This window comes from Theropithecus gelada, chromosome X (assembly GCF_003255815.1).
Source record: "Theropithecus gelada isolate Dixy chromosome X, Tgel_1.0, whole genome shotgun sequence".
In the NCBI taxonomy this organism is placed as follows: domain Eukaryota; kingdom Metazoa; phylum Chordata; class Mammalia; order Primates; family Cercopithecidae; genus Theropithecus; species Theropithecus gelada.
This window is the reverse complement of record NC_037689.1, coordinates 115,487,219-115,508,072: the sequence shown is the minus strand read 5'-3', so window position 1 is coordinate 115,508,072 and position 20,854 is coordinate 115,487,219. Positions and strand designations below refer to the sequence as shown.

At 36.7% G+C, this 20,854-nt stretch overlaps 1 protein-coding gene across 3 annotated transcripts in view; it reads left to right on the top strand.

Moving 5' to 3' along the window:
* KLHL13 (kelch like family member 13) overlaps positions 1 to 20,854 on the top strand; it is a 201,843-nt gene that overhangs the window by 56,825 nt on the left and 124,164 nt on the right. For 2 of the 3 annotated variants that reach the window (XM_025373411.1, XM_025373410.1), the window contains exon 2: positions 16,315 to 16,388. The exons of the other annotated variant lie outside the window; for it this stretch is intronic. In XM_025373411.1, coding sequence (XP_025229196.1) covers positions 16,339 to 16,388 — 50 coding nt within the window. In that variant the 5' untranslated portion in view covers positions 16,315 to 16,338. The remainder of the gene's footprint in view (positions 1 to 16,314; positions 16,389 to 20,854) is intronic. 3 annotated transcript variants of the gene reach the window in all.

The window sequence follows — 20,854 nt, the reverse complement described above, 5'->3', positions numbered from 1 at the left end:
TTTAGACAATCAGTTATGATCCTGCAGCAGCAACATTCCTCAGGAACTTGTTAGCAATGCAAATTCTCTAGACCGATCCCACAGGAACTGAAGGAGAAACTCTTTACAGCAATTTGTGCTTCACATGTCTCCAAACTCTGATGTATGCTCAAGTTTGGAGACCACTGATGTAAACAATAATTTTATGCTGTCTTGCTTATATTTTCATTTCTCACTTTTTAAAAAAAATTGCAAGATGTGTGTGTATCAGGGCTCAATGGATTACATAGAATGAGCACTGACTGAATAGGCTGAGACACATCGCTATCATCCATGGGTAAGATGGGAGGGGAATGATGAGACATGAATTATTCCTTAATTTCTTAATTCCTTAATTAAGTGAATAAGGAAAAAGTAAATCAGAGAGAGAGAGAGAGAGAGAGAGAGAGAAATTAAGTATACAATTTAGGGTGAGGATTTTAGTGGTTGACAGAGGGAAATCTGATTCAAAGTAAGATCACTCCTATAGATAAGTAAGAATTGTAACATGATGAAATTGCAAGAAATAAAGACAGCTAATCCTAAGCCTGGCATTTAATACTTAATGAATGTTTGTAAGATGAAGTTCAGTCTTTGCAATATGAGGGTCACAACCATTAGAAAATCATATAGAATTGCATTAATAGAAGGATAATACTTTCAATATTGGCAAAAAAGCCAATTGCAATGATGAGTCAAATGATACCATGAGCCAACAATATACCTCAAAGGCATTCCTAAAGCCTATTATGAATGACAACATGAGAAGGGACTACCAAGGGATCTTGTCAGGAAAGGAGGCCAGGTGTGGTGGCTCATGCCCATAATCCCAACACTTTGGGAGGCCGAGACAGGAGGATTGCTTGAGGCCAAGAGTTTGAGACAAGCCTGAGCAATATAGTGAAACTCTCCTATCTAAAAAGAAAAAAAAGGAAAAATAAAGAAAAGACAGGAGGAATGATATTAAGCAGTGGAACTGCATGGTGTATGGTGTATACCTATAGCTGACAGAAAGTAAAATGATAGTGACCACATGGTGGTGACATGGGCAGATTGCTTTAGTGACTATAGCAGGGAAGCTGAAATTGTTGAGAAGAGTGTGTCAGCCACTCTGGCACTTGGCCAGGAAAAGGGAGAAACTTAAGAAACATGGGAATCCGGTCTTTTTGGTAGGAGTTTAGACCTAAAAGTAGCTGTGGACATACCTCTCTGGACCCCCTAGTTGTAGCATAAGATGCTGGTCAAGGGGAAACCAGGCAGGCTGATCATGTACTTAAAATGAGTGTTCTGAAGTAGGCTTTAGCTGCAACCTTTAGTATAGTGCAACTGTTATTTTGTTAGGGGTGCATATGTGGGAGCATACCAGATAGACCTATCAATTTTTAGATTTACTGTAGTGAAAAATCACCACCCAATGCAACAGTTAGTGCTCAGGTATTTTAGGATAAGACCTCTTTAGTGCCACAGGTGGGAGGGGAGTATAAGCTAAATGATTCTATGATCTAACACTCCGGGACATTTAAAAAAAATCAACTTTTGTCTAACAAACTATTTTTTAAAGAACACAATTCTGTTAGTTAAACTTCAGATTTTGCATTTTCAAGATGATTTTGAATTTTTGTGATGCTGCTATATATAACTTAATTTAGAGGAGTGCAATTATGTACAGTTTTTGTAGATTTTGCAGTTTTTTGATTTTGTCATGTTTAGCATTTTTCACTAATCCTTTCTGTCAGCTCTCTTTTCTTACCACAGTACTCATCAAAATTTTATTTGAAGACAGAGTGCTAGAGAAACTCCTAAAAATTTTTTAATATAGCATCAGTTTAATTCATAAGTGAGACTTACCTTATGTAGTGTGAAATTGGCTAAGGATATCTCAAATCTGATTATTTTAAAGCTATTGGATTTTGGACAGAGTAGGAAAGAATGATACAGTGGGTTTTAATTAAATGCTAGGTCATAAACTGGAATCTTTATTTGAAATATTATCTAAGATAGGTGCTTGAGAAATATTAGATTTGTGAGTTACTTAAATACTTATGAATAAAATTGCTTGAACTTATGCAAGATATCTCAACTACCATAAGCAGTTTTGTCAGTTTTATTTCTGGTGAGCTATATTGAATATTTTAAGGGCAAAACTACAATTAGGTCTTTGGCAGGTATGTGCTCTGAGTAATGATTAGTTTCCCTTTTATTCATGAGGGTGTCATGGCCAGGGGAAAGTGTGCATTTTTAATTACAACACTTGTCTGGTTATATTTTTGTTCTGTCTGGTTTTATTTCTTTGAAAGCTCTTAAAAAAATGTTGGCCTTTCTATGTCATATCCTGTCTGCTCACCTACATAGTCCCGACTTTAGGGCAGAAATAATATTTTCTACTTTTTGTTTCTTCTTTATTAGAAAATTCCAAACATGCAGAAAAGTACAATATAACAGTTGCCCATGTAGCCACCATGTAGCTGTGTAAAATCTCAAAATTTCGCCATTTTTGTTTTAGATCCTCAACAAAAAAGATACAGGTGAAGCTCCTAGAGTATCCTTCCACAATTACATTTTCCTACTTTCCTCTCCTGGGGGAACTACTGTCCAAAATTTGGTATTTATCATTTCCGTTATTATTTTTGTCCTTTTTCTATATCTGTGTGTATGTATGTGTGTGTGTGTGTGTGTATGTATATGTATATGTGTGTACATGTGTGTACTTGAACTTCTTCAGTTTACATTTTTGTCTAATGTAATGCTATTCAGATTTACCTGCTCTAGTATCTCCCATTATGAAAACAAAATAAAACAAAACATTAACTACTTGTGCATTATGTCTCATCCAACTGCCACCCATTTCTCTACTCTCTATTAAAGGAACACTCCTTGTAAGAGTTGCATGTACTTGTTTTCTCTCTCCCTTCCTAATTCTTAAACTCACACTAATCAACTCATCTCCATCACTCCACACAACTCAGTCTTAACAAGGTCTCCAGTTGTCTCTATGTTACTACACTAAGTTGTCACTTCTCACTTCCTTACTTAATCTCTCAGCAGCATCTGACACACTTGCTTACTCTTTTCTTCATATAACACCTTATTTTGTCTTCTGGGTTACCACACCTTCTTGGTTTCCCTTCTAGCCCATGGCCTCTCCTTACTCTTTTTACCAGATCCTTTTTATATTTTTATTTCAAAATAGATTGAGCAAAAAAGTACAGGATGAAAAGTAAACATCCCTCCCATCTCATATTCCTTCTCACAAATAAAGGCTATAAACAGGCTGTATGTGTTGTGCTTGTGCATGCACGTGTGAGTGAATTCATAGGTGAAAACAGTGCCTTAATTAAAATAGCATTTATTTGTTTCTTATTTCTATTATGGTTGGTGCAAAAGTAATTGCGGTTTATGTTATAAACAGTAATTGCAGTTTTAATGGCAAAAACCGCAATAACTTTCGCACCAACCTAATATTGTCTTTATATGTGCTTCTTGCTTATATTATTTCCTTACCTTATGATTATATTTTATTGTTTCCCCTAATTTTGTGTAAGTTAAAATTATTAGCCCTTTGTTGCCTGTCATGTGTGTTATGAATTATTTTTCCTAGTTTATCAGTTGCCTGAGGGCCTTGGCATATTTGAAGTACAGAGTTTTAATTTTTTTCTGTGGTCAGATTGAATAGTATGTTATGATTTCTGATATTCAGGTGCTGCTTGCCTTCTTCACTGCATGATTAGAAATAATTTCACTTAGGTTTTCTCTTGGTACTCTTTCAGCTTCATTTTGTTACCTCTAAATTTTGATCCTTCTGGAATGTATTTCAGGGCAACAAGTGAAATAGTGGATAACCTCTGCTTTTTTAAAAAATAAACACAACCAAATGGCTACCCAGTTGTCCTGAAATCACTTATTCAATCATCCCCCCTGTTCTCTTACTTGTTTGAAAGGCCATCTTTACCCCAGAGTAATTACCTGCTATATTTGTGTTTCTCACAAGATTTTGAAATTATTTATTTATTTCTGTTTTATTTTTCAAGTCACTGCAGTAAGGTTCTCCCCACTGATATTGAAACTGCTCTTGGTAAAGGTCACCACTCATAATTGTTAAATCAAGTAGGTGTATCTTACTTGGTCTTGAATTTGTTGAATGCTCTTGAACTACTCTTCTTTTTTAGCTTTTATCTCACAATTCTCATAGTTTTCCTCCTACCATTCTCTCTGTTTTCCTTACTAGTTTGTCTTCTTCCATTTCTTTGGGATTCCACTTTCTCATGGTGAATATACTCATTTTTGGCTTTTTATTTATTTATAATTTTTGTGGGCACATAGTAGGTATATATATTTATGGGATACATGAGCTATTTAGATGCAGACATGCAATGGGAAATAAGCACATCATGGAGAATGGGGTGTCCATCCCCTCAAGCATTTATCCTTTGAGTTACAAACAATCTAATTATACTCTTTACGTTATTTTAAAATGTACAATTAAGTTGTTATTAACTATAGTTGCTCCTGTTGTGCTATTAAATAGTGGATCTTATTCATTCTATCTAACTGTAGTTTTGTACCCATTAACCATCCCCACTCCTCCCTACCCAACTACCATTCCCAGCCTCTGGTAGCCATCATTCTACCATCTGTCTCCATGAGTTCAATCATTTTAATTTTTAGCTCCCACAAATAAGTGAGAACATGTGAAGTTTGTCTTTTTGTGTCTGGCTTATTTCACTTAACACAATGTCCTCCAGTTCCATCCATGTTGTTGCAATTGACAAGATCACATTCTTTTTGTAGTTAAATAGTACTCCACTGTGTATATGTACTACATTTTCTTTATCCATTCATCTGTTGATGGATACTTAGGTTGCTTCCAAATCTTGGCTATTGAATAGTGTTTCAATAAACATAGGATTACAGATACCTCTTTGATACATAGAGTTTCTTTCTTTGGGGTTTGTAATTAGCAGTGGGATTGCTGGATCATATGGTAGCTCTATTTTTAGTTTTTTGAGGAATTGCCAAACTCCATAGTAGTGGTACTAATGTACCAACAGTGGACAAGGGTTTCCTTTTATCCACATCCTCGCCAGCATTAGTTATTGCGTCTTTTGGATAAAAGCCATTTTAACTGAAATGAGATGATATCTCAGTGTAGTTTTTATTTTTATTTTTACTTTTTGGAGACAGAGTCTCACTCTGCTGCCCAAGCTGGAGTGCAGTGGCTCAATCTCAGCTGACTGCAATCTCTGCCTCCCAGGTTCAGGGAATTCTCTTGTCAGCTTCCTGAGTAGCTGGGATTACAGGCATGCGCCACCACGCCCAGCTAAGTTTTTTTGTATTTTTAGTAGACATGGGTTTTCATCATGTTGGCCAGCTGGCCTCAAACTCCTCACCTCAAGTGATCCACCAGCCTCAGCCTCCCAAAGTGCTGGGATTACAGGCGTGAACCATCATGCTTGGCCCTCAGTGTAGTTTTGATTTGCATTTCTCTGATGATCAATCATATCAGTCACCTTTTTATTGGCCTGTTTGCCATATGTATGTCTTCTTTTGAGAAATGTCTATTTAGATATTTTGCCCATTTCCTTTTCTTTCTCTCTCTCTCTTTCTTTCTTTCTTTCTTTCTTTCTTTCTTTCTTTCTTTCTTTCTTTCTTTCTTTCTTTCTTTCTTCCTTTCTTCCTTTCTTCCTTTCTTCCTTTCTTCCTTTCTTTCCTTTCTTTCCTTTCTTTCCTTTCTTTCTTTCTTTTGATGGAGTCTCGTTCCACCTCCTGGGTTCACACCATTCTCCTGCTTCAGCCTCCCCAGTAGCTGGGACTACAGGCACCCGCCACCACACCCGGCTAATTTTTTTGTATTTTTAGTAGAGATGGGGTTTCACCATGTTAGCCAGGATGGTCTCAATCTCCTGACCTCATGATCTGCCTGCCTTGGCCTCTCAAAGTGCTGGGATTACAGGCGTGAGCAACCACACCCAGCCTATTTTGCCCATTTCTTAATTGGATTATTAGATTTTTTTCTATAGAGTTGCTGAGCTCCTTACATATTCTGGTTATTAATGACTTGTCAGATGGATGGTTTGCATGTGGGAAAATAGATGCAAATTATCCATCTATCGTTGTCTCTTCATTTTGTTGATTGTTTTCTTTGCTATGCAGAAGCTTTTTGACTCGATGTGATCCCATTTGTCCATTTTTGCTTTGGTTGTCTGTGCTTGTTGGGTATTAATCAAGAAATCTTTGCCTAGACCAATGTTCTGGAGTCTTTCTCCAATGTTTTCTTTTAGAAGTTTCATAGTTTTTGATTTTTGTATATGGTGAGAGATAGGGGTCTAGTTTCATTTTTCTGCATATGGATACCCAGTTTTCTCAGCATGATTTATTGAAAAGACTGTCCTTTCCCTAATGGATATTCTTGGCACCTTTGTAAAAAATGAGTTCATTGTAGATGTATGGATTTATTTCTGGGTTCTCTATTCTGTTCCATTGGTCTATGTGTCTTTTCTTATTCCAGCACCATGCTGTTTTGGTTACTGTAGCTCTAGAGTATAATTTGAGGTGAGGTAATGTGATTCTTCTCGTTTTCCTTTTTTTTTTCTTCAGGGTAACTTTGGCAATTCTGGTCTTTTGTGGTTCTTATTAATTTTAGGATTATTATTTCTATTTCTGTGAAGAATATCATTGGTATTTTGATAGGGATTACATTGAATCTGTAAATGACATTGGGTAGTATGGACATTTTAGCAATATTGATTCCTCCAATCCATGAAGATGAAATATCTTTCCATTTTGTTTTGTCCTCTTCAATTTTTCATCAGTGTTTTATAGTTTTCATTGTAGAGATCTTTAATGTCTTTGGTTAATTCTTAGGTATTTTCCTTTATATGTGGCTATTGTAAATGGGATTACTTTCTTGGTTTCTTTTTCAGATTGTTCACTTTGACATATAGAAATGCTACTGATTTTTATGTTAATTTTGTGTCCTGCAGCTTTACTGAATTTATCAGTTCTAATAGTTTTTGGGTGGAGCCTTTAGGTTTCTTCAAATATTAAGATCATGTTATCTGCAATCGAGGATAATTTGATTTCTTCCTTTCCATTTTGTAAGCCTTTATTTCTTTCTCTTGTCTGGTTGCTCTATCTAGGACTTCCTGTACTATGTTGAATAACAATGGTGAAAGTGGGCGTCCATATTTTGTTCCAGATCTTAGAAGAAAGTCTTTTAGTTTTCCCCATTCAATATGATACTAGCTGTGGGTCTGACATAAACAGCCTTTATTGTGGTGAGGCGTATTCCTTGTATACCCAGGTTTTTGAGGGTTTTCTTTTTATCATGAAGCGATGTTGGATTTTATCAAATACATTTGATTATCAATTGAAATGATCATAAGGGTTTTGTCCTTCCTTCTATTGATATTATATACCACATTGATTGATTTATGTATGTTGAACCATCCTTACATCCCTGGGGTAAAACTCATTTGATCTTGATGACTGGTCTTTTTAATGTGTTGTTGAATTCAGTTTGCTAATATTTTATGGAGGATTTTTGCATCAATGTTCATCAGATATATTGGGCCATATAGTTTTCTTTCTGTGATGTGTCCTTGTTTGGTTTTGGTATCAGGACAATACTGGCCTTGTAGAATGAGTTTTGAAGTATTCATTCCTCCTCCATTATTTGGAATAGTTTGAGTAGGATTGGCATTATTTTTTCTGGAAATGTGTTTGGTAAAATTCATCAGTGAAGCCATCTGATCCTGTACTTTCCTGTCCTGGGAGACACTTTATTACACTTTCAATCTCATTACTTGTTATTGGTCTGTTCAGGTTTTGGATTTTTTCATGGGTCAGTCACTAGGTTGTATATGTCTAGAAATTTATTAATTTATTCTCAGTTTTCCAATTTATTGTCATGTATTTGCTCATAGTAGCCAGTAATGATCCTTTGAATTTCTGCAGTATCAGTTGTAATGTCTCCTTTTTCTTCTTTGATTTTCTTTATTTGGGTCTTCATTTTTCTTTCTGGTTCGGGGTTTGTCAGTTTTGTTTCTCTTTTCAAAAAACCAACTTTTCATTTCGTTGATCTTTTGTATTTTTTTCATTTCAATGTCTTTTATTTCTGCTCTGATCTTTATGATTTCTTTTCTTCTACTAAGTTTGGGTTTGGTTTGCTTTTTTCTAGTTCTCTAAGATGCACTGTTAGGTTGTTTATTAGGAGTTTTATATCTTTTTGATGTAGGCACTTATAACTATAAACTCTTCTTTTAGTACTGCTTTCACTGTATCTTATAGGTTTTGTATGTTTTTACATTATCATTTGTTTCAAGAATTTTTTGAATTTGCTTCTTAATTTCTTTTTATAAAATCTGCCATGAGAGAACACCTTCTTAATTTCTTCATTGACCCACTGATCATTCAGGAGCATGTATTTTAATTTTCATGTGTTTGTAGAGTTTCCAAAACTTCTCTTGTTATTGATTTCTAGTTATATTCTATTGTGGTCAGAGAAGATGCTTGATGTAACTTCAATTTTTTTGAATGTTTTAAAACTTGTTTTGTGACCCAACATATGGCCTGTCCTTGAGAGTGATCCATATGCTGAGGAGAAGAATGTGTATTCTGTGCTGGTGGATGAAATGTTCTGTAAATTTCTATTAGTTCCATTTGTTCTATAGTGCAGATTAAGTCCAATGTTTCTTAGTTGATTTTTCAGTCTGGGTGATATGTTCAATGCTGAAAATGGGTTATTGAAGTCTCCAGCTCTGATTGTATTGGCGTCTATCGCTCTCTTTAGGTCTAATATTTACTTTATATGCCTAGGTGCTCCAGTGTTGGGTGCATATATATTTATAATTTTATATCCTCTTGCTGACTTGACCCCTTTATCAATATAAAATGCCATTTTGTCTCTTTATAGTTTTTGTCTTGAAATATGTTTCGTGATATAAATATAACTATCCTTGCTCTTTTTTGGTTTCCATTTGCATGGAATATCTTTTTCCATTCCCTTATTTTCAAACTAAGTATGTCTCTACAGGTTATGTGTACTCTTTGTAGGCAACAGATCTTTGGGTCTTGTTTTTGAAAACTATTCAGCCAATCTATGTCTTTTGACTGTAGGATTTAGTTGTGTAGATTCAATGTTGTAAAGACTTACTCCAGCCATTTTGTTATTTGTTTTCTGGTTGTTTTATGGTCTTCTCTTCCTCCTTTCCTTCCCTCCTGTCTTCCTTTAGTGAAAATAATTTTCTCTGGTTGTATATGTTAATTTTTTATATATCTGATATATGTTTTTTGATATGAGGTTACCATGAGACTTTCAAATAATATCTTATAACTCATTAAACTGTTGACAGCTTAATACTGATTGTGTAAATACTCAAACAAATAAGCAAAGAGAAAACCAGAGAAAACCAATAAAACTCTACACTTTAACTTCTTCCCCTAGCTTTTAAACTTTTTATTGTCTCTTTCTTTTCATTTTGAGACAGCGTCTCACTCTGTCATCCAGGCTGGAGTGCAGTGGTGTGATCTCAGCTCACTGTAGCCTCGAGACCTCCTGGCCTCAAGTGATCCACCCACTTCAACCTCCCTAGTAGCTGGAACTATAGGCATGCGCCACCATGCCTGGCTAGTTTTTGTATTTTTTGTAGAGACAGGGTTTTGCCATGTTGCCCAGACTGGTCTTGAACTCCTGGGTGCAAGTGATCCACCCACCTTGGCCCCCCAAAGTACTGGGACTACAGGCATGAGCCATTGTGCCTGGCCTGATGTTTCTATTTATATCTTGTTATACTGTTTATGCTGTGAAAAGTTGTAATTATATTTCACTGTGTTATAATATTCTGTGTTTTTCAGTGTGCTTATCATTACCAGTAAGTTTTGTACCTTCTGAAGATTTTGTCTTGCTCAATAATATCCTTTTCTTTCAGATTGAGGAACTCCCTTTAACATTTCTTCTAGGACAGATCTGGTGTTGATGAAATTCCTCAGCATTTGTTTGTCAAGGAAGGTCTTTATTTCTCCTTCATGTTTGAAAGATATTTTTGCCAGATATACTATTCTAGGGTAAAAGTTTTGTTTTTTTTTTGTTTTTTTTTCCTGCAACACTTTAAATATGTCATGTCACTCTCTCCTGGCCTATAAGGTTTCCACTGAAAAGCCTGCTGACAGATGTATGGGAGCTCCATTGTATGTTATTTGTTTCTTTTCTCTTGCTGCTTTAGGATCCTTTCTTTGTCCTTTACCTTTGGGAGTTTGATTATTAAATGCCTTGAAGTAGTCTTCTTTGAGCTAAACCTGCTTGATGTTCTGTAACCTTCTTATACTTGAATATTTATATCTCTCTCTAGGTTTGGGAAGTTCCCTGTTATTATCCTTTTGAATAAACTTTCTATCCTCATTTCTTTTTCTACCACTTCTTTAAGGCCAATAACTCCCTGATTTGCCCTTTTGAGACTATTTTTCTAGCTATTGTAGGTATACTTTATTCTTTTTTATTTTTTCTTTGGTTTCTCTATTTTCAAATAACCTATATTCAAGCTCACTAATTCTTTCTTCTCTTTTATCAGTTCTACTGTTGAGAGACTCTGACTCATTCTTCAGTATGGCATTTGTATTTTTCAGCTCTTGTCTGATAAGATTCTGAATTCTTTCTCTGTGTTATCTTTAATTTCATTGAGGTTCATCAAAACAGCTATTTTGAATTCTCCATCTGAAATGTGACATATCCCTGTCTCTCTAAGACTGGTCTCTGGTGCCTCATTTAGTTTGTTTGGTGAGGTCATATTTCCTGGGTAGTCTCAATGTTTGTAGATTTTCGTTGGTGTTTGGGCGTTGAAGAGTTACGTATTTATTGTAATCTTTGCAGTGTGGACTTGTTTTTACTCGTCCTTCTTGGGAAGACTTTCCAGGTATTTAAAGGGAAATGGGTGTTGTGATCTAAGCCTTTGGTCACTGTGGCTATATTTTCATTAGTGGGCATCCCAAGCCTAGCAATGCTGTGGCTCTTGCAAACTCTTGGAGATACTGCCTTGGTTGTTTTTGCTACGATCCAGAAGAATTCTATGGATTACCAGGCAGAGACTCTTGTTCTCTTCCTCTAATTTCTCCCAAACAAATGGAGTCTCTCTCTCAATCTCTCTCTTTCTCTCTCTCTTTTCTGAATTGTTTAGAGCAGAGGGAGAAGTGACACCAGAACCTCTATGGCAACCACCACTGGGACTGCACTGGGTCCCACCTGATGCTAGCACAGCCCTAGGTCTTGCCCAAGGCTCATGGTAACCACTTCCTGGCTACTGCTTATGTTCATTCAAGGCCCAAGTGCTCTACAATCAGCATGTGGTGAATCCAGCAGCCAGGCTTGTGTCTTTCCCTTCAGCATGGTGAGTTCTCCCTGGCCCTGGGTGTGTCCAGAGATCCTGTCTAGGAGTTAAGGCCTAGAGTCGGAAACCTTAGGAATCTTAACTGGTGCTCTGTTCTACTGTTACTGAGCTGGCACTCAAGTTGAAAGACAAAGTCCTTCCCACTTTTCCCACTCCTTTCCTGAAGCAGAGGAGCCACTCCTTGTAATTATATTTCACTGTGTTATAGGAGCCTTTTCTTACCCCACAGCTGCAATTAGTACTATCTAGCTACCAGTGATGTTCACTCAAGACCCAAGTGCTCCTCAGTCAGCTTGTGGTAAATGCTGCCTGTCCTGAGTCTTTCTCTTCAGGGCAGTGGGCTCCCCTCTGGCCAGGGCAGGTCCAGAAATACCGTCCAGGAGTCAAGGCCTGGAATTGGGGACTGTAGGAGCCTGCTTGGTCCTTTACCCCACTGTGGTCTCTCCATATAGCTACCACATCTAGGAATGTTCTGGGTCACACGTGAAGCCAGCATGGTTCTGAGTCTCACCCAAAACCCACAGTGAGTATTGCCTCGCCACCACTGCTGACTTTTCAGGGCCCAAGGGCCCTTTAATCAGCAGATGATGAATCCTGCTTGGGACTGGATCCTTCCCTTCAAGTCAGCAGGTTTCCTTTTTGCTCAGGGTGTCTGTAGAAATGTCATCTGGGAACTAGGGCCTGGAATGGGGGCTTCAGAACTGTGCCTACTGCCCTAGCCTACTGTAGGTAAGCTAGTATCCAAGTTGCAAGACAAAATCATCTCTTTCCCATCTGTCCTCAAGTGGAAGGAAGGAGTCTCTCCCGTAGCTGTGAACTGTGCTGCCTGGGGTTATGGGAGGGCTGATGCAAGCACTCCCTTGGGTGCACCAGCTTGTATCTCACTGGGTCATGTACACCCCACATCCACTGGCTTTGAGCCCAGCACAACACCAGGACTTGCCTAGGAATTGCAGTCCTAGTGACCTGGACTGCCTTCTCAGTTTATTTAGAATGCCAGAGTGCTTTAGCCCATGGTAACAGGGCTTGATGGAACTCAGGTTCTAATCACTGGGATAAGCAATTTATCTCTTCCTATGCCTGGTCTAAATGCTCCCTCCATGGTTGTTGGCTGAGTTTTTCCCCTTGTTGCTTACTACTCTGACAGGGTAACACTGAGTTCCCAAGGAAAGTCCCACCATTACTGCAGTCTCTCTCCTCTAGTGCACAGATTTTCCCTCTGCACAATGTGGCCACGCCACTGCCAGGGGATGGAGGGCGGAGTGGTGTAGGTGATTAAAGGCTGTATATCCTACCATCTTCAGGGCCTCTTTCCTTAATATGATGTTAAAACAAGGTATTGTGATCATTCACCTGATTTTTGGTTGTTATGAAAGTTCTTTTAGGTGTAAATAGTTCAATTTCATCTTCCTACAGGAGGGATGATCACTTGAGGCTTCTATTCAGCCATCTTGCTCTGACTGCCTTCACTTGAGTAACATTTCCCAATCTCATCACTTCCCTTGTTACTTAATTGGCTAAGTATTCCTACATTGACACTTCTAGTTCCAATCTAAATCTAGATGTAATCTTTTCAATTTTCTGTTAGACACTGTTTGGTGTGTCCTATGGTACATAAATGTGTGTATATCAGACGATTGTTCTCCTTTTTTCAATATTTTTCCTGATTGTCTATGTGCTACCCCACTTGATATCTTCATCCTCATCCCAGTTATTTAAACAGATTTTGTGATTTTGTTTATGATATCCCTATCCCTGTAATATCTATTCATGATCTTTTAGTCAATCAGTCCTAGTTCACTCTGGCTATTCCCATAGACCTTGTCTGGGCTCTTATCTCAGTTCTTGACTCTAGAAGAACTTTCTTAACTGATCTCTAGATATCTAGTCTATCTCTCTTCTATCCCCATATTGGAGCTGTGCTGATTTTCAAATATATATTTGTCTATATATGTGTGTGTGTGTGTGTGTGTGTATACACACACACATGCATATGTATGTTCCCTGGCTAAAATTTTTGGTTAAAGTTAATTCCCAGATAAATTTGATCACATATGTTTACTTCTCCCTTCCTAACTCCATGAAAACGAGCGTAAGATCATGGAAAAACTCAATAACACAAAGAGAACAGGAGTAGAAGCATTGATAGATGTAAGGTTCTAACTAACTTTTACTTATTGCAATGGAAGTTTCAACTTCAAAATATCTCCTTCTACATGAACTTCTGAGAGAAACCAGCTAATTCTTCCCATAGAACTCCTAATATTTTAAGATTTGGAGGCACCTGGTCTGTGGAAGGCAGGAATGTGTCATGAGATTGGATACATGAGTTATTTGTTGAAAATCTTTTTGATAAGTGGCTGCAGTTCCATGTCCTGTCACCTACTCCCTGCTCCTTAGGAGACCAAAAAGTTTATTTTCTAGAGAATCTGAATGAGAATGTCCCAGACTTGAAATCCAGGCATAGTATGAGGATTGGTTGAAACAAGAATACTGTGTTGTTCTGTTTTGTGCTGCTATAACAGAGTACATTATAATTTAAATATAACAGGTTAATTTACAATGAGCAGAAATTTATTTCTCACAGTTCTGGAAGCTAGGACATTCAAGATAAAGAGGCTGGCATCTGACAAGGGCCTTCTTGCTGTCTCATCCCATGGCAGAAGTTGGAAGGGCAAAAAGAGGCAGAGAGAGAGAGAGAGAGAGAGGACACACAAGAGGAGGATGAACTTGAACTTGTCCTTTTACAAGGAACGCACTCCCATGATAATGACATTAATCCTTCATGAGGGTGGTGCCCCCATGACCAAACACCTCCTGTTAGGCCCCACCTCCCAACACTGCTGTGTTGAGGTCAAGTTTCCAACATTTGCTTTTTTGGGGGCACATTCAAACCATAGCGGAGATTAAGAGAAAATTTGCATGCCCAATTTCAGGACCTATATGTTTCATCCTAGATGGAATTAGTGAAACAGGGCATGAGTTATTTAGTTTTACATTATCAGATTTCTAGCAGTCATCTAGATATAGATTTTTCCCTTTTCAACATCTTCTAAATAATTGTATAGTCTAAACATAATTAAAACTTTTTAACATCTCAAATTCTCTCATCACTTTAACATGTTTTAGAAAAGGTAAATCAAAGATCAGTTCATGTGAGATTCTGTAAAATATTAATTTCATTTAGCCTACTCAGTTTCTTTACTTGTAATAACAGAATTATAAGCAGAAAAATGATTGTACAAATTAACATAAATGATGTCATTTGATTTATTTCCTTTTAGAATTATGAAAACCCAATAAACAGAGTATTTTTTCCTCTTCTATTTCTTTTCCTTAAATTCAGGGGCTGGAAGAGGGCTGGCGACAATGAAGAATCCCTCCTCCTGCTTGCTTAATTATTTTAGATCTTCACATAGCTTTTTTTTCTTTTTCTTTTATCGTTATTTTTTGAGACGGGGTCTCACTCTTCCACCCAGGCTGGAGTGCAGTTCTGTGATCTTGGCTCACTGCAACCTCTGCCTCCTGGGCTCAAGAGATCTTTCCACCTCCGCCCCCTGAGTAGCTGGGACTACAGGCGCGTACCACCATGCCCAGCTAATTTTTGTATTTTTATAGAGGTGGGGTTTTGTCATGTTGTCCAGACTGGTCTCAAACTCCTGGCCTGAAGCAGTCTGCTCGCCTCGGCCTCCCCAAGTGCTGGGATTATAGGCGTGAGCCACTGCACCCAGCCATCATAACTTTATGAACAAACCAAATTGTGTATTATGCATTTTTATCTTCCCAATGTAATAAATTGATTTTATTAACAAGAGATATTTAAGTAGAATATACATTTTGCTTCCCAATATATCTGAAATGAATGGAATAAATACATAAAATATATCTACCTTCCCAGTGCTATACATTGGCATTACTAAAATGTAAGTATTTTAGATATAGTTCAGTTTACCAAAACTCATCTACTCTTCTCCTACAAAAATAATCACCGAAACAAAAATTCAACCCAGGCCAAGAAAATATTTCTATGCCCTATTTTATGTCTTTCGAATTTCAAAGTACTATACCTTTCTAGCTTATATTTTTTTGCAACCAATTCTAAAATTGTGTTCCCTGTTTATAGACTTCTCAGACCCAAGTCCCCCAGGTAACATGGGAATCAGTGTGTCTGTATCTATGTGGCATGTATTTGCCTCACCTCCCCCCTTCTAACTTCTCTTGTCTAACCCAACTTCACACAGACTCCTTAGGTCTTCTGATTCTCAGTTTATTCCAATGTCCTGTATAAATAGTCCCTCTTGTCTGCAGGTGGTATGTTCCAAGACCCCCAGTGGATGCCTGAAACCGGGGATAGTACCAAACCCTATATATACTATTTTTTTTTTTTTTTTGATAACTGAGACTGCTACTAAGTGGCCAGCAAGCAAGTGGCATATATAGCATGGATACGCTGCACAAAAGGATGATTAACATCTCAGGTGAGGTGCAGCAGGATAGTGTGAAATTTTATCCTGCTATTCAGAATGGTGTGCAATTTAAAAACATGTGAATTGTTTATTTTGAGAATGCTCCATTTAATATTTTTTGAACTGCAGAAGGCCAAACCATGGATAAGGGAGGACTATTCCACTTGGTTGCTTTTCCATGGATAATCATTAGTTACTGATTTCACATGAAATTTAGTCAATAGTATTTAGCGATTCACTATTAAATTTTGTAGATTTTTTACTTTAAGTTTTTTAACTAAGATTCAATTTCTTAATTTTCTTAAGATGTAATATGGACATTAAGTACAGGGGCATACATTTTGCCTTTAATTCAACCATGAAATATATAAAAATATTATAAAAACAGAACAGTTTGAAAACTCTAGTATTAATCTTCATAGTAAATATTGGCTTCTTTTCCTCCTGAACAGGTCATTATCCAACTTTTAGAGGTGATGGATCATCTGCATAGAGGGGAATTGGTTGCTGCAATACTTCGTAACCGGTATATTTATGGAAACAGTTTAACTTATATAATGTCTTTCCTATCTATTTTTATACCTAACATAGCAGGCACTCAATAAATATTTGTTGAATACTTGGTATAAAATAAGTGTTTACTGTATGAATGAATTAGAGAATGACTAAGTGACAAAGAAATCGAATAAAGAGGATGTTAGTGACAGTGTGTCCTGAGATAATGAAAAAATAGAGAATATATTTAGAAAATATAACTGATGTAAATTATGAACAGCTGGAATACAGTCGTTGGAGATATTTATTTGAATTTTCAGTTTTAAAGGCATATCTTTCAATAAATAGAGGTATCCATAGCTTAAGAATAGATGTGCCAACAACACATTTTTAAAAATAGGATTGTCCTGTGATTGTATATATTTATGTTATTTAAAAATCCGGTTAAAACCTTTTCAGGGAGTTACTATGAGATATTTAAAGCTTCTTCTGACAAACTAGGATTTTAAATTTATTATTTAAAGAAAAATAGCCTTGTTTTGCAGCTATGACAGAGTCTCTCTTATTCCCAGTAGCTTAATTGTACAGTTTAGGTGAAACATTTGGAATAGTATGTTAGAGTTGTCTGTATCCTGGCTCTGATGCTTACTAGTGGTGTAGCCTTGGGCAAGTTTCATAGTCATTCTATGCCTCAACTTCCTCACCTATGAAATGGTGTTAATGATAGTACCTACATTGCAGGGTTGTTGTGAAGATTAAATAAGTGTGAAAGGTGGGGGATGTGTGAAAGTGTGTGTGTATGTGTGGAGAGAGAGAAAAAAATGGAGAGCAGGCATGAGTGAGTGAGCTGGGCAGATAGTAAGCAGTATATATAAGCTAGTATGAGGGAACTTTAAAAAGTTCATGGAAAAATGGAAATAAAAGATAAAAATAAAAAACAAGTGTTTCTTAATATAAGCTCCACCCAAATCAAGATGCTTTTGTAAGTGTTGATACCAGCCATTTAGTCTATCTGTAAAGAACTGAGGGCCCTGGGAATTTAACCATATCAGTGATGTCTCTTTTACATTATTAAGTGAAGAAAAATGGGTGCTCTTTAAAGGGTTTTTAAGACTAGGAAACAAAAAGAAGTCAGAAGGAGCCAAATTAGTACTGTAAGAAGGGGGCTTAATGATTTCCCATCAAAACTCTCACAAAATTGCCCTTGTTTGAGAAATGAGCAGAAGCATTGTCATGGTGAAGAAGAACTTTCTGGTGAAGCTGTCTTAGGCATTTTGCTGGTAATGTTTTGGCTAACTTTCTCAAAACACTCTCATAATAAACAGATGATATAGTCCTTTGGCCCTTCTGAAAATCCTCAAGCAAAACGTCTTGATCATCCCAAAATAACTGTTGCTGTGACTTTTGCTCGTGACCACTCTGCTTTTGTTTTGACTGGGTTACTTCTACCTTTTCCTAGCCATTGCTCTGATTGTGCTTGTCTTCAGAATCATACTGGTAAGGCCATGTTTCATTTCATGTTACAATTCTTTGAAGAAATACTTCAGAATCTTGATCCTACTTGTTTAAAATTTTCCATTGAAAGCTCTTTTCTTCTCTGCAGCTGATCTGGGTGTAATTGTTTTGGTACCTATCAAGTGGAAAGTTTGCTCAACTTGAATTTTTCAGTCAGAGTTGTGTAAGCTGAACCAACTGAGGTATCTGTGGTGTTGGGTATCATGTCTGCTGTTATTCATTGGTCCTCTTTAATTAGGGCATGAGCAAGATTAATTTTTTCCTTGCAAATTGATTTGGATCATCTGCTGCTGCGGGCTTCATCTTTAACATCATCTCATTCCTTTCTAAAATGAGTTATCCATTTGTAAACTGCTGATTTCTTTGGGGGCATTGTCCCCATAAACTTTTCATAAAGCATCAACGATTTCACCATTCTTCCACCCAAACTTTGTGAAAAATGTGATGTTTGTTCTTGTTTCAATTTTAGCAGAATTCATGTTTCTTTGATAGGGTCTCTTTTCAAACTGATGTCTTATACTTCTTAGTGCTTCAAACCAGGTCCCGTTCAGGCATGTTATAACACATTACTATGAGTTTATTTTTGTGCAAAAAAATTGAAATCCGTGCACAGTTTTTTTCAAAATACACACTTTGCATGAACTTTTTGAAGATCCCTCATGTTATTCAAATGTAAAAGTGAGATTTTAATTATTTTGAAAATGTAGTATTAGTGTTTTTCAATTCTGACGTATTTTAAAATACAGGCATGTTGTAAGATGTAAAGAAAATGTAGGAAAGGTTGAGGTAAGAAGGGAACATATATAAAGTCACTGTTATTTGACAGATACCATAGAGGGAATTTTTCATAATAATCCCATTAGGGAAATATAATATGAGGGTGCCTGTTTGTTGGAATGTATAAGTAGTTCCCCTTTATCCATGCAGGATACATTTCAAGGCTCCCAGGATGCCTGAAACTGAGGATAGTACCGAATCCAACTGCCATCAATCAGAGCATATTTCTGCTCATGTCTTCTACTCACAAATATAAACATTTTCCATCTTAACTAAGCACTTATCATGCACTGCGGTCATAACTTGCAGTTTTAGTGTGACAGCAGAACTAGCACGAGCTTCTTCTTCCTTCTCCACAGTTTCACCAACAGAAGATTTCTTTGCTACTGTTGATCTTAGCAACCTCAGCATATGATTTTTTAAAATTAATTTTAAGTTCTGGGACACATGTGCAGGATGTGCATGTTTCTTACGTAGGTAAACATGTGTCCTGGTGGAGGGAGAGCATACTTTTATAAGTCAAGAACTTTGACCCTTTCACTTAAAGGAAGCCCTTTATAACTTCTCTTTGACATATCCAAGTCACCAGTATCACTATTCTTGCACTGTGGGCCACTATTAAGTCAAATAAGGGTTTCGTGAACACAAGCACTGAAATACCTCAGCAGTTGATCTGATAACTGAACTGGCTACTAAGTGACTCATGGGTGGGTAGCATTTATAGCATGGATGCTGGTCAAAGAGATAATTCATGTTGTGGGTGGGGTGGAGTGAAGTAGGATAGTGCAATATTTCATCACCTTACTCAGAATTATACATAATTGAAAACTTATAAATTGTTTATTCCTGGAGTTTTCTACTTGATATTTTCTTTAGAATGTGGTTGACCATGGGTAACTGAAACCAGGGGAAAGTGAAACCATGCATAAGCAGGGACTACTGTACTATCACGTGGGCTAGGGTGGAATATTCACCTTAGGAGCTATAAAATAGACTTGCTCACAGATATAGAAAATAGGGAAATCATAGCAGGGATAATATGTGGCCATGTTGGGTGAAAACAGGAGTAGATCAAAGGATGTTGAATTTATAGCTGCATGTATCAGCAACTCCTTTATTGTTGCTATGTAATATTTCATTGTTTAAATATACAACAATTTATTCTATCTGTTTTCTTGTTGATAGTCATTTAAGGTGTATCCAACATTTGGCTGTAATGCATAAAACTGTTATTAGGATTCTTGTGTAAAACTTATTTTGGCCACATGCACTCATTTTGTTTAGATTTACAGTATACTGAAGTGAAATTGCTGGGACATAGAGTAAGCTACTGTTGTTTAACGTTTGTAGAAACTGCCAAATGTTTTTTGAAAATAGTTGTATCATTTTATACTCCCACCAATAATAAGTGAGAATCTTTACTAACACTTGATATTGTTAGCTTCTTTAATTTTAGCCATTCTGTGGGTGCGTAGTACTTCCTCATTATGGTTTTCACTCTTCATTTTCCTCATGTTTAATGATATGAATAGGTTTCATATGTTTATTAGCTATTTGGATATATTTTAGAAGCATATGTTCAAGTGTTTTGGCCATTTAAAATGGGTTGTTATTTTATTTTGATTATTAGGAGTTTTTAATTCACTCTGGATATATAGGTGTTTGTACTGTGAATATTTCCTTCCAGTCCATGACTTACCCTCACATTCTGGTATTTGTGTCTTTTGATGAGCAGTAGTTCTTTTTTAAATGAAGTTCAGTTTATCATTTTTCTTCCGTTATGCTTGGTGCTTTTTGTATCTTGCCCAAGAAATCTTTGCCCTTCCAAATTTGAGGCTTTCTTCCAAAAGTTCTACAGTTTTAGTTTTACAGTTTTTTTTTTTTTTTACAGTTTTACACATTATAAATGCATTATTGGCCACAAACCAGAGAAGTGAATGTACATACTAGATTCCACATAGGATCTAAGTAATTAATAAGACCACTTTACAGAAGAAAAGTTCTTTGTACTTTTAATTCTAAGCTAATACCTTTGTAAATGGCAAGGTAACTGAATGATAACTTGAGCTAAATCTGGCATTACAGAGAGACCTAGTCTTATGGCCCCTAGTTTATAACACAATGACTTTTGATTTTCTTCTCTTGTAACCTTTCTTATAAATAAAGCCCCTTCCTTACTCCTTATACGAATTAATTCAAGATGGA